The sequence below is a fragment of the Battus philenor genome, unplaced genomic scaffold (assembly GCF_028537555.1).
Source record: "Battus philenor isolate CCGP_79_NKW_IND1 unplaced genomic scaffold, ilBatPhil1.0.hap1 SCAF_8, whole genome shotgun sequence".
Taxonomy (NCBI): Eukaryota; Metazoa; Arthropoda; class Insecta; order Lepidoptera; family Papilionidae; genus Battus; species Battus philenor.
In genome coordinates, this window is record NW_027181748.1 from 10,212,877 (window position 1) to 10,226,212 (window position 13,336).

The 13,336-nt window shown below is 31.0% G+C and overlaps 2 protein-coding genes across 2 annotated transcripts; one reads left to right on the top strand and one right to left on the bottom strand.

The window, feature by feature from the left end:
• The first annotated feature begins 1,814 nt into the window (after window positions 1-1,814).
• Window positions 1,815-4,520, top strand: LOC137931758 (uncharacterized). Its single transcript, XM_068775255.1, has 5 exons — window positions 1,815-2,028; window positions 2,652-2,846; window positions 2,991-3,126; window positions 3,715-3,847; window positions 4,166-4,520. Exons 1-5 carry the CDS (start codon window positions 1,891-1,893, stop codon window positions 4,335-4,337), a joined length of 774 nt encoding a protein of 257 aa, XP_068631356.1. The 5' UTR covers window positions 1,815-1,890; the 3' UTR covers window positions 4,338-4,520.
• A 1,579-nt stretch (window positions 4,521-6,099) lies between these two features.
• RabX4 (RAS oncogene family member RabX4) lies at window positions 6,100-11,990 on the bottom strand. The gene is made up of 5 exons (XM_068774972.1): window positions 11,819-11,990; window positions 10,951-11,150; window positions 8,993-9,085; window positions 8,366-8,479; window positions 6,100-7,818 (listed from the first exon to the last, which is right to left on the bottom strand). The coding sequence occupies exons 1-5, from the start codon at window positions 11,940-11,942 to the stop codon at window positions 7,735-7,737; spliced, it is 615 nt and encodes a 204-aa protein (XP_068631073.1). The 5' UTR covers window positions 11,943-11,990; the 3' UTR covers window positions 6,100-7,734.
• Window positions 11,991-13,336: the final 1,346 nt, after the last annotated feature.

Genomic DNA, 13,336 nt, shown 5'->3' on the forward strand with positions numbered 1-13,336 from the left:
CCACTTTATACGAAACTAGCCATTTTTAGTGACACGACCCCATTGCTGTAGAAAACTGGGGACTTCTGTTTAAAATGTTGGTCGACAATGACTAAAACCCATTCAAATCTTAAGGGACAACGTCAGGACTGTAAGGTATTAGTCTAAATGCATCAACATATCTCAACAAATATCTTTCAATATTTACTGACAAACCAGTAGAGCCAGCGTAGATAGGCCCTCGACTAGATGGTCCGACGACAAAGCTAATGTTGTGAGAAGTCCCTAAATACGAACAATGCAAGACCAGTCATCGTGGCAAACTTTGGGGGTGGCCTATACCTTGCAGTGGGCGTCTTTAAACTGATAATATGATGATTTACTGAATTACTGAAGATGTGAATAATCTAGCGTAACGAAGATGAAAATCAATGTTTATTTCAATCAATTCCAGAGGTTTTTTTTTCTCTAATCTTTCCTTGAACTTTATCAACCGTTGGAAGAATAGTTCTAAAACGATGAATTTTCGCAGCAGTGAAATCTGATAATAAACGATGTCAGCATCGACTAAATATGCGTTAATCAGGGATTCGTTAGAAATCTAAGTTGGGATTCTAAGGGGGTCTCTATTCAACAGTGGATGTACTCCGGCTAAAATGATAATCATGATGATGACACATATCATTACGTTTATTCCCGTAACCTCGTTCAAAACTGGAGTTTTATCTGTAGCTGGTTTAAAATTGGTTACGATTACTGATATTTCAATTAACTTCACCCCTAACAAGACAGCCGAAGTGAACTCCATTTTTAACACTAAAAATCCCTGACTGAAAATAGTTCAGCAATTTTTGTACTACCTTAACTGGCATTGCATTAAGTCTATCCTAAATTAAAGTACGATCATATTAATACATTTGTATTCATAACAAAGTAGATTAGGTCGTGCAGAAGTTACACTTCGATCGTTTAAACATCGTGCTTTTTGTACCATTATTTAAATTTATATTAAATACTCATATTACACATATTCACCTCGGGGATTTTTAAATAAAATCCATTAATCGCTATTCCAAACGTACGTAATCTGCTTGATTAAGAAAAGCATTTGTAAATAATGTGTACAAATAAAAAGATTATTCACTTCGTAATGTTCTTTTCGGTGTCAATCAACATAAGTAATGAGCGACGATAGAAGGACGACATATAAGTCGTGATTGATGAATGTCTCTACATTTCTTTCGAGCTTAGGTATGCTATTAAGTATATTGGCTATTCGCGAAAAATGTTCTTAATGATAAGAACAATTAGTTATTGTCATATTAAAAGTGTGTTATTGAAAACACTAAGATACTTCATACATTTAGTACCTAAAAAAATATTTCATATTTTGTCTCAACAGGAACTAAAACAAAATAAATATAATTATTTATCGTTTGAAGTAATTCCAAAATAAAAGGTAATTGTTTACATGTCATTGCGAAGTCAGATAAAGCGTAGTGTATGTATGTTCTTAAATATAAATGTATAATAAAAGTAAGAGATACAATATGTACACTAAGGTAGTATAATAAGCACACAAACTATGTGACATTCAAAAAGTTTTAATTATTCGTAAGAGATTTTATAACAATAGTAATTTTATTATATTACACTTTTATAATAGTTCGGCATTGTAGTCTAAATAGTTTTCTTGGAATTTAAAAATGTTTATCAATAAAAGTGGAACACGCAACGCATAATTGGAAGTATAAAATTTAGTCCTTTGCCTTTTTTTACAGAGCAGAAGATCTGTCAATTGTGATATTTATGACATCATCGATATTATGCTTTTTTGATGAAGACAATTTTTAATAAAAGCTATTTACGAATAAGAAGTAATAAATTGATGTTTAATAAAAATCATCAAAAATGTGGAAGACATTACAGGACAGTCCACCATTCTTTCTACAATTAACACAGACTAAAACTTATGAAATATCAATTACTGATTACATTACGCTGTATTCGTTAGATCTTTCAGAAAAAGAATTTATATCAATTTTGAAGGTCAGTTTTTCCCTTTATTAAATAATTTATTTTTCTATATTTGTGGAACAGAATTGATATATTATTCTTACAACCGCATTTCTGTAAGCAAACCAGTTTAAAACATGCAAGATATGTCAGATGCTATACAGGCAATCAAGAGAGCAAGAGTCCACATTGCAAACTATGTGATAAATGTGTAAATTTTCTGTTGTTAACTATGTCTGCAAAAACAGTATCTTTATCTTTTCAGCTCATGGATTCCCACTGGAAGACATAGTCAGCCCCCAAAGATTGCTGCCATGATAGGTCGTGTGCTGCCCTCGCCCAGCGACTTTCTCCTTATGGTGCTCTACCCAGGCCACATCTACGGCTCATGGTCGTCACTCTTACAGTATAATACTCTATTATTGATTGGCTGACAAATAAGTCATACTTTGTGAGTCCATGATCTCCATTCCCCTTACCTTGAGGCCCCAATAGCTATCTGTGTGTGCCAGTGTGAGGGAGAAACCTCATTAATATGCCTGTTTCCTCATTCCTGATTTCATTTTAAAGAGAAATCATAATCATGGCTGTTGCCATTGCCTAAATATATTTTTAATTTATACTGCTTTTATGTATAGGAATAATTTCTTCAACAGGAAAGTAATCCTAAATTGCTAAAATCTGATAAAGATTTCATTGATGAAGCCAAAAATATGCTAGAGAACCTAGAAGAATTGAAAGAATTGTCATTATGTAAAGAAGACTGTTATATAAAAGTTAATATAATGAGTAAAATGTTTGATTACCCATTCAATTTAAAGTTAGTGCTACCTGAAGCAGCTAAAGAAATTGTGAGTATTGAATTATATTTCAATAACAGTACAAGTGTTGTCTATAACATTAATTGTTGTTTATGTAATAAAACTTAGTATATATTTTTTATGAACTTGTATATTTGCTCTTCATAACACCTCAAAAGTATTCATGTATTTCAGTTCTTTAAAAAAATTACACAGCCTCTTCTAAGAAAAGTTAGCGAACTTAAAAATATTGAACAGAATTTGCGACAATTGGTAAAGAGTAAAGATGATGAAATCCTTACATATAAAATGAATGGTGGTAGGATACAAAGTGGGTATTTAATTTACTTTTTCACTAATTCTATAATTTATAATAATTACTAAATAAGAAAAGCCATGGCAAATTCTCTGTCATATCACTTGCCTCACGCCTTACATCTAATGAATTTTCTGAGTAACAGGGATGTTGAAGTAGTTAATGTGTTTTTAAAACTACTGTCCACTTGGAATAATGATATATTCAATAACAGGCTCTTTGTATAAAGCTAATTTAAAAATACACAGGGGATACATGCACTCATCAATTCTTTTTTCGAAATTTTAAACTATTTAATTTTTCCAAAATAAACTGTGCAGGTAGCCTAAAATAAAAGTTAATACCTAAATCAATACTGAGGAGAATAAAACATAGAGAGGAAAATGTTTTAAATGTTGGAACTACCAAATTTAATAGAGGTCCTGTAAAATTTATTTTCTACTTATCAAGCCAAATCAAGATACCAAAAATAAAAAATTAACTATTTTTTAATTAATTTAAATATTATTAAAAAATAATTTATTTTCTTATTTTATTCATTATTAAAAATGCCAGTCCTATAATCAAGCTTATGTTGTAAAATCCTGACATGTTGTATTTCAGAGTATGAGAGAACACCAGTTTTTAATGAAGAAGAACACTTAAAAAATCATAAGGTTTTTCAAAACGCTGAGTTACCTGAAGAATTGCCTGCTTTACTAGAGAACAAACAAGACAAAGGAAATAAATCTGAAATGTAAGTAATGTAATTGACAATTAGGGAAACTAAAACTATGCTATTTTTATACTCCTCAATAATAATATGCATTTTCAAAAACCAGTATACAGGTTCATACAGGTTGGTATACAGTGTACACCATATATCTATAACCAAACACCTAGGATAAGTAGATTTTATTTAAGCATGTTGTGAACTTTCTAGATAATGTTGATTAAATTAATTTAATTTTTTGGTAGTAAGTGTGTTTTAATGCTGTTGGTTTAAAATATAAATTTAATGTCAAAAACAAATTAAATAATCTTTATCTAATGCTTAAAATTAAATTTATTTCAGGAATCAAGAAGTGACTGAAACTAAAGAGGTGATCAAACAAGAACCTTCTTTTATAGAAGAGCATCATAGTTTATTTGGGGATCAAGAAAGTGAAAATAAACTAAATCTTAAAAGGGAACATCAAAACTCCGAAACTGTGCTGAAAAAAAGGAAAAAGAAGTTGAATTTATAACAGAAGCCACAGTGGTTGACGTGACGGAGCAACTTATAAGATGTTTTGTGAAAGTACTTAAATATTTCTAATGCTAAAACATATATATCTAATCTTATTGAAAGATAATCTTTGTCATACATTTTATGTTTTTGTTTAAAAAAGAAATTGTAAAATTTGCCAAAACTAATTATATATGGTATACGGATCAAAAAATGGATTACATGTCATATGAAAGAATGTGATAAGATAATTACATTTGGTCGATATTGTGGGAAATTATTAAAATCTATATTTTTAATTCTAAATAAATTATTTATGTATATGTATATACTCATGATGTATACAAGTGATTTGAATAAATGTATATTGTAAAAACTATGTAAGTAAGTATGTCTTAAAATTATTTATAAAAATATGTGATTTGTGGTACCTAGGCATAAAATGTTCATTTACTTCATGTTATTGTTATTATAAAGCTGCATAAATATTTTTAACAAAATGACTTCTTGTTCTGTTGGCTGTTGTTGTTGTCTGTCAAAAAATTGTCGATATTATATCACAGTATTGATAGTCATAGTATGATTTTTTTTTTATTATAATAATATATACCAATTGAGTTTTTTTAAACTAATAATTTTATATTGACTGACTATAACCCTTTAGAGCGCTTTATGTAGCGCTTATTGAGCGTATTATGTAGTTAATGACAACAATTTTTCATATAGTGTAATATCATTAATTTCTTCATCAATAATTTTATTTTATTCTGTTTTAAATAAGTAATTTAATATTTTTCAGTAGCCCATAATTTCGTTTATTTTTATTTTCTACTTATAATAAAATTTTAATAATAATATATATGGTATTAGTTGTTGGATATTGCATTTAAAATATAATTGATAAACATAAATAGATAGATATTACAGGTGGAATGTTAAAGGATATCATTAATAATGTTTTTTTTTTTGCAACTTAAGGTTTTGCTTTAGTACCAATAATATATTTCGACGATTTGAGGCTACTTGAACCTCTGCTCCTCAGGATCCAGAGCTGTTACCACTCACAAAGGTCGCTTGGATGTACTTTTCTTGAAGTGAGGAGACGCCGACCCTGAGAGGGGAGCTCGACTTACATCGTTACCTGTTACGTGCCTAACATATTGACTCAAAATTGAAACTCATTGTTGGCAATTCAGTTTCTTTAGGTTTTAGGTGGCGGAGCACAGAGGGCGCTTAACCTAAACGTCTACAGTTACTAAACTCGAGGAATAACTGCAACAAGGAATGGGTGCCTCGTTTCAATCTTTTACAAGTTGTTTTACCAAATCGAGGAGTCATTTTAGTTTGTTTAGGGGGACGCTTCCAGAAAGACTGGCAAGGGACCTCGGCTTAGGGACAGCCCAACGTGATAAGCTTTTCTTTTGGGATAAACGGTTGATTATAATATAACACAGCCTTTGTATGCATGTATAATGCAACTGTCATTTTTATTAAATGATTCGAATGATTCGAATTTCAAAAAGCAATAGTTAATTTATTAATGTAATTATTTTACTTACTAATTTTCCCATGCCCTCTTCGCGAACTTGGTGAACGTTACGAACGGTTTCGTAAATTCTCGGTGAAAGGAATATTCCTACCAAATTTCAAGCCTGAGCTTTATGATTTCAAGTATATCCTGATTATATTAAACATATTATATTGTATCTTTATATAGGAATGATACCAAATTATTTGTTATTTTAACGGATACAGCCGTTACGCTAAGAAAAAAAAGCATCAACGTGAAAATTTCATTTTATTTAGACCATTTAACCTTTACCGTGATACTTAATAGTAATAAATGCATTAGAAACCCCCTCACCTCAGTTATTATTATAAGTACGAGTTTGAGCCCATGACAATTTTGAATTGCCTCAAACATTTTTATTTGCACCTATGAACATGGCAACATAAACGAGTGCATTTTACATTAGATGAAGCATTAGATGTAAATGCTTATTCCTAAAATGGTAAGTTATAAAATTATGCTATCCGACGTTCATCTTTTTTGCCCAATATACTTCAGAGTGTTTGTTTCGTCTATAAATAGCGTAGTGCAGAAACTAGAAATGCTTAACTTAATTTCGGAGCAAGTAACTACAAAACTAGAGATGGTTTACTGTTATTGTGCAAGTTAAACCACCAAGGTAGAAGTACTTGTAATCGAATTATGCAAAATTGGCATTAATTACTTGTTTGTTAGCTATTTTGTATTCTAATTGATTAACAAAAAGGATAGTTCATTGATGCTGCGCACAAATTCTGACTTCCTCTAACGTACTAAGGTGCTCATGGACATAATCATTGTTAGTGAATCGTGAAAAATGTCTACATCGTAATTAATGCTGGTTTTGCACTCTCCGATATTAGACGGTTTTAACTTAATTCTTCTAAAAATTAACACAATTTTTGACGATTCGTTCTTATCTTGATAAGTACCATTAAAACTATTTTAATTGATCTAACAAAATCTTATTGTTAATTTGCTTGTATGTTTCGTAGTAACTTGCAGTGAAACAGTCAATTTTATGTTCACATCTTAGATATACTTTAAGTGAAAGCTTTATTAAAAAACAAGCAGACCGAATCTACAATACGCAGTGGCTTTTAACATACTCGTTCCAATTGTATCTAAGATGTCCACAATATTACATAACTATTAGGTATGTATATCCCAAGCATATTTACAACAGACTTCGTGTTACCAATTATTTTCAAACACATTCTCAATATCTGGTTATAATGGCGATGCAAATATTGAACCTAGGTTTGTGTCGTCGTAATATAAATTAAAATTATTTTGATTTTTTATGTGCATATCACTAGTCCGAATTTCTTGATAAATGAATTAATTTTTTTCTCATGAAATATGATAATTGCTAAAAATTACAATTTATTATCAATATAACTTTTTTTACCATTATAACGAGATTTACATTTTCACTGTACTTTTAAAACTGAATATGCATAAAATGCATCGTAATTAATTATTTAAATAATTGTAATGATCCTTCTACGTGTAAAGCATCCTCAAATCTCCTACTTTTATTAAGGTTTTACTCGATTGTTTTTAGTATTTACGAAAAAAATCACGATTGATATTCGATCAATACGGCCTTGTAAATACCAAAAGATTCTTTTCGCATTGATGGAGCCGATTTCAATGTATTACTACATATAAATGTTCCCCTGTAATCCTCCTAGTTACACCTCGAAACAAAGGTACAGGTTTCCTGTACATTCCTTGAATAACGTAACTAATTAAATTATTAATATCCGTCATCTTCAAATGATCGTATTGAACATTTAAAATTACACCCATCAACAGGTCTGTTGTAATTTGCATGGATTCGCTAATTTTATACATAAAAAGGCTAACAGCTACACTTTGACACATCGGATTCCGAATCTGAAGGCTTGATAACGTTGTCCCTCTCCTTAAGTTCGAACGCATCCGCCTGTGAATGTTCAAGTTATTTTAGTAAAATATTTTAGGGCTAGCTGTGAATCTACAACTATAATATAAAACCCACAACGGCAGATTAAATACACAAATATTACTATGAAAGTTTCGATTTAAGGCGTGATTTTCAAAACATATTTAAATTTATTATTTCAACTTTAAGACCTCCACTGTTGGGTTGTATCCAGTATCTTACAACTTTTACCAGGTCGTCTGCCCAATTTGTAGGTCACCGCGATTCGTTTGTCAGCCCGCAGTCTCCATGCTACCTTGAGGTTCTGGCTCACGGGCCCAGCGGCCGTCTGTTCTGCGCGCTAATTGGCCTGCCATTTCAACTTGCCGATTCGCTGGACTATATCGGTAACGATTATTAATTATCGGATCTCTTCATTGCTGATTCGAGCAGATAGAAAAATCCTGAGCATAGCCTACTATATTACTTGGTGAGCAGCTGTGAGTTATGAACTTTTTTTTTTCATTAATTCGTCTTCCTTAAAACTAAAAAATACGGTTTTCATCAAAAAAATGTTTAACACATTTACCTTTGTCTCTCTATATTCTCGTATTTTTCGGGCTAAAGTTATGAATGCTTCCTCTATGTTTATGTTATTCTTACAAGATACTTCAAAGAATGGCATATCAAAATCATCAGCAATCTGAAAGATAATGTTAGAGAAAAGAATGTTCTTTTTATTAAATAAAAATGCTTGGTAAAAAATAAATCTGTTATTATTTGTGTACTTAATTAATTTATATTATGTCTCGCGTTAGATAATATATTTTTGGAAGCGAGATTTAAAGTTTACAAAAGGTGTTATTAAGTGATAACACTGTTTATGAAATAAAAATTTAAAAAACGAATACATTCATGATCAAGATATCTACCGAGAAATATTGGAAACTGTAACTACACTGAAACTATAACCGTTCTTATATGTCGTTTTAAATAATCAAGTAACTTATTGTTGACTAGCTTCCCTTATTTTTTCCTTATACTGTGACTCATTCGTGTCACACTTCAATTCGTGGGCAAAGTTGCGAATTGCGCATTTTTATTGATTGCAATATCTTCTGCTTGTTAATGTTCTTAATGATTAACTAATTATTATATTTAAATTACCCGTAAAAGAACAAAAAAAAAACGATTTATGATACTTTTTTATAGTTACCTTCTGACCTCTCTCCTTAGGAACAGCGCGGTGGTTCTCGTGCACGTCGCATTTATTGCCAACTAATACCTTTATTACATCTGGCGACGCGTACTGTAAAAATTAAATATGAAAATTATACCTGTCATCTGAATATATCGTTTTTAAATGGTGATGTATGAGTTTTATCACCATTTTTGTAACAATGAACAAGGTATATCGTTATCATCATCATTTTAACCGCAGGATGTCCATTGTTGGAAATTGTCTCTCCTATAAATTTTCAAAGGGACCGGTTGGAAGTGGCACCTATCATTTTCCGTCGACCTACAAGGTCAATTAGGCCTTCTGTCCACCTTGTAGGTGAGCGTTCTACGCTGCGATTGCTGGTCTATCTCCATTACTCCGGGCCCCAGAGACCATCTTTTCTACGCGGGACGTGCCACTTCACCTTTCCAATCCACAGGGCGATGTCGGTTAAATTCATTCATCTACGGATCTCCTTATACGTGGTTCGATCTCGTAAAGAAATTTTGAGCATGGCCTTCTCCATTGCTCGTTAAACTAGTATAAGACTGCCAATTGAGTTGCCGAAGTGAGTGATTTGAAATTCGATATTAGCAGCCGTCAAATCTCGAGGGTTTGAAAACGATCGAATCGGAACGGTGCATCAAGAGACAACTGTGGATCCCCTCATTACTCTGGACTCTAGTAAGTCCACGGTGTATATTCGTAGTAACAATTAAAAAGTAATACCAGAGCTTAGCAGCCTTTATATCCTGTAAAATATATAAAGCAATAGCTCGAGTGTTGATTCCCTCAGGAAAGCATAGTCTTAATTACAATTGAGACGTATATGCTTAAACAAAAACTATACATGTCTACGGGCAACCACCCTTTGTCATTTCAAAAAAAATACTATTATTCTTTTCTTGCTGAAAAAGTCCGTTCTTTTAAAATGATTTAGTCAATATTTGATAACCTTCGTATTTCCACTAGAGAATTTTCATTTACCTATATTTTCATATAAAGAAAATTACATATCTCGAATTATTTCAATATTTGAAAGTTGTCTTACAAATTTTGATCTTAATTTACGTAACGGTAGAACTATGGCAGAAATTTAAAGGTATAACGCCTGTGATAAAAATGAAATAATATTTCAATCATAAAGTTTCGAATGAGTTTGCTATTTCGTTTCGTAAATTAAAATTTTTCTCTTGCTACATAACTGAATATTTCAATATAATTGATTTATTAATTAATCCTATGATTACGTATAGATAAAATTGTGTAATTTTTTAAAACCTTTTTTTTGATTATTTTAAATATTTTAGATAATATTTCTTAAAAGCGATATGAAAAGTTATTTTCTCTCTATGGCTTGATTACAATAAATGAGTCTGGTAGCAAAATTATTAGACGTGTTCATTGTCATTACTAGATGATATACCGCTAGCTGTGGGCGCGAGTATCAGAATGATAGATGTTTGCCTTCGTGAGCTGTATTCCTTCCTGTACCTGTTGACATTATAGGTTATGACTCCGTCTATTATTTAACTATTGCTTTTTAGTAAACAAATTAACCCATTTTATTAAAGCTAGTTTCATGTTTAAAAACAATATTGTAACGAAAATGTACATTGTATAATCATAAAAAATATGGATAAAAATTCGCTAATTCAAAATTTTAATTTCAATATACTCGTATTTAGTTACAAATTATAAGTAACGTCGAAGTAGTATACCGCCTGGGTTTCGAATCATGCGAGGACTCTAAGGAGCAGCCGTCTAAGCGAATGAACTTTGAACTTGACAGCCACACAATCCGTTAGTATCTAATTTGACGATTATAGCCCGGGATTCTCGTGGGAGCCCTGGAGTTTAGTATTTTGAAAAGGTTTTAGCTAACAATGTGTAAATGGCGAAACGGCATATATGTAAAAAATGCTAGCCATGTTATTAAAACAAATGTTTACCTCCTGGATATTCCTTAACCAATAAGATAAATGGTTAAACGATTCAAGATTCGTTATGTCGTACATGAGTATTATACCCATAGCGCCACGGTAATAAGCTGTGGTCAAGGTCCGAAATCTTTCTTGTCCAGCAGTATCCCATATTTGAAGCTTGATAGGCACGCCGTCCAAGTTAATGATTTTTTGTTTGAAATCTATTCCTGTAAATTAAGAAATAATCTGTTTTAGATCCAAAAAGAAAATCACTATATACTAGATTGTCTAGACAAAAGTTTGATATACTTTAGTATAGCAAGATTCGCTAGTATGCATCCAATGTGATTCGAGGTTATGATAGACAAAAAATGTTACCTTGAAGTCTATACCAATTACGCTATCTGACAGAGCGAAACTGAAAAATTTACTTTAAAAATCCGTTACAAGTAATGACATCATTTTGGTAGAATATAAAATTGATAAATAATATGTTTGTATGTAAAATATGAAAACAACTGCTAGAATTTAATAACACATTGAAACAAATAAATTGTATCACGAAAAAGAAAAAAAATGTGGTTAACTATGTTTTAAATTTTAATTTTTATGATGTTTTATATAAGATGGATCTTACAAAAAGCAATTTAAATAAGGAACTGCAAATAGTACGAACTTGGCATTTATAGGCAAATAAAACATTTAATGTCTCCGCAAGAAAACTGTTGAGTATAATATTTAATGTGGGGTTTTACATCACACGTTCCATTGTTCAATACGATATTTCCGCAGTAGGAACTACATTTCTAGATCCGTTATGAACAGGAGGCAGCTTAAACACAGCATCACCTAACTAACAAAGGCTCGTAAAATCAAAAGTAAATATTGTACTTACCTATTGTGGATATGTATATGTCGTAATATCTCTCGTCGCAGTATCGGTGCACTATACAAGTTTTACCAACGTTAGAATCGCCTAAAACCAGCAATTTATAGGTAGCTGAGAAATCCAAAGCCATGATTGTTGTTTACTTTGTTAGAACGCGGGTGGTAGCTGAAAACATCGGTCGAACTGTCAAAGTGAGAAAAATCAATGACGGTCACTGCGCATGTGCGGGTTCACCCTTCTCTTGCAACAAGTAACTGTGTAGCTAAAACAACATTTATAAATATCTGTATTAACGTTCTCATTCTGCTATGGCTGAAAAACTCATATATTTTTTATTATTTTTTTAAAATATTGACCACTGTTGTCTTATTTCTAGCTTAGTAAATGTAAACTCGTATTTATATACGTAATGCAAATTCTGAACTCATTAACTTTTTTACTTCTAAATTACATTGTATCCATTTAGTAAAAATATGTATTCACAAAAGTGTTTTTATTAAACTTTTTACATTTCTTTAATTTCACTTAAAAATAAGTCTTATAACAATGCAAAAGGGTCTACAATTGTTGCACGTTTGTATTGGACATTTTTAGTACTAGGCAATTTCTTCGACTTTAATAACAGGAAATTTAATGTTATGAGTACAATGCAAAATTAAGAAGAGATTGTTTGAAAATTGTTTTGAATAAACAAATCTTATACTGGTGTATACTTCCTACCTCCCCTATTTTTCTTCAATAGTTTTTGTTACAATTTATTAATAAAGAGCTATATATAGCTTATGCGTCAAATAGGTTTAAATAAATCAAGGTGTCATTTTTTTCGTGTAGAAATTTCATTGATCTGTATTTTATCTCTTCACTGATACGCAATGAATCTCATGGTAAGAATTGTAAAAAACTTAGGCTTTATAAAGAATACTGCTATGTTCAAAATAAAAAAAAAACTGTTTTATGCCTCATTTTAATATTGTCTTATGTATATATATGATATAGGGTATGATTGGTATGTATAAAAACTTTAAAGGGGTGAATATGTAACATATTTGTCAGCAAAAAGTTTTAAAATTTTTACGCCTGTTTCCAATCAACCTGTATAAAGTGATAACTCTGAAACCTTCTTTGAATGCGATAGAACTATAACTTTTGACAGGCAAGTGCAGATTGTAAAATATAATTAATTTGAATATATAGTTGTTCGGAATTTGAAATCGCTTTTTTATTATAGGTACTATCATTACGTTATCTATTATTTCAAACTATAGATATTTGGATTGAGTGTACTATACAACAATTAACAGTGGATCAGCTACATATTTACGCCGTCAAAGCATTTAACAGCAATAACCCTGTTTACTGTTGCAGAAAATTAACAAAATGAAGATGTGGTCCAAATAATTAACTTAAAAAAAAACAAAGATTCCTTAACTGTATTGTCACGAATATTTAATAAAAGTAATTCTGTCTCAAGACGTGTGAAGGCAAATAAAGAAATATCACTATTGTTCAGTTTAGATCAGTTGT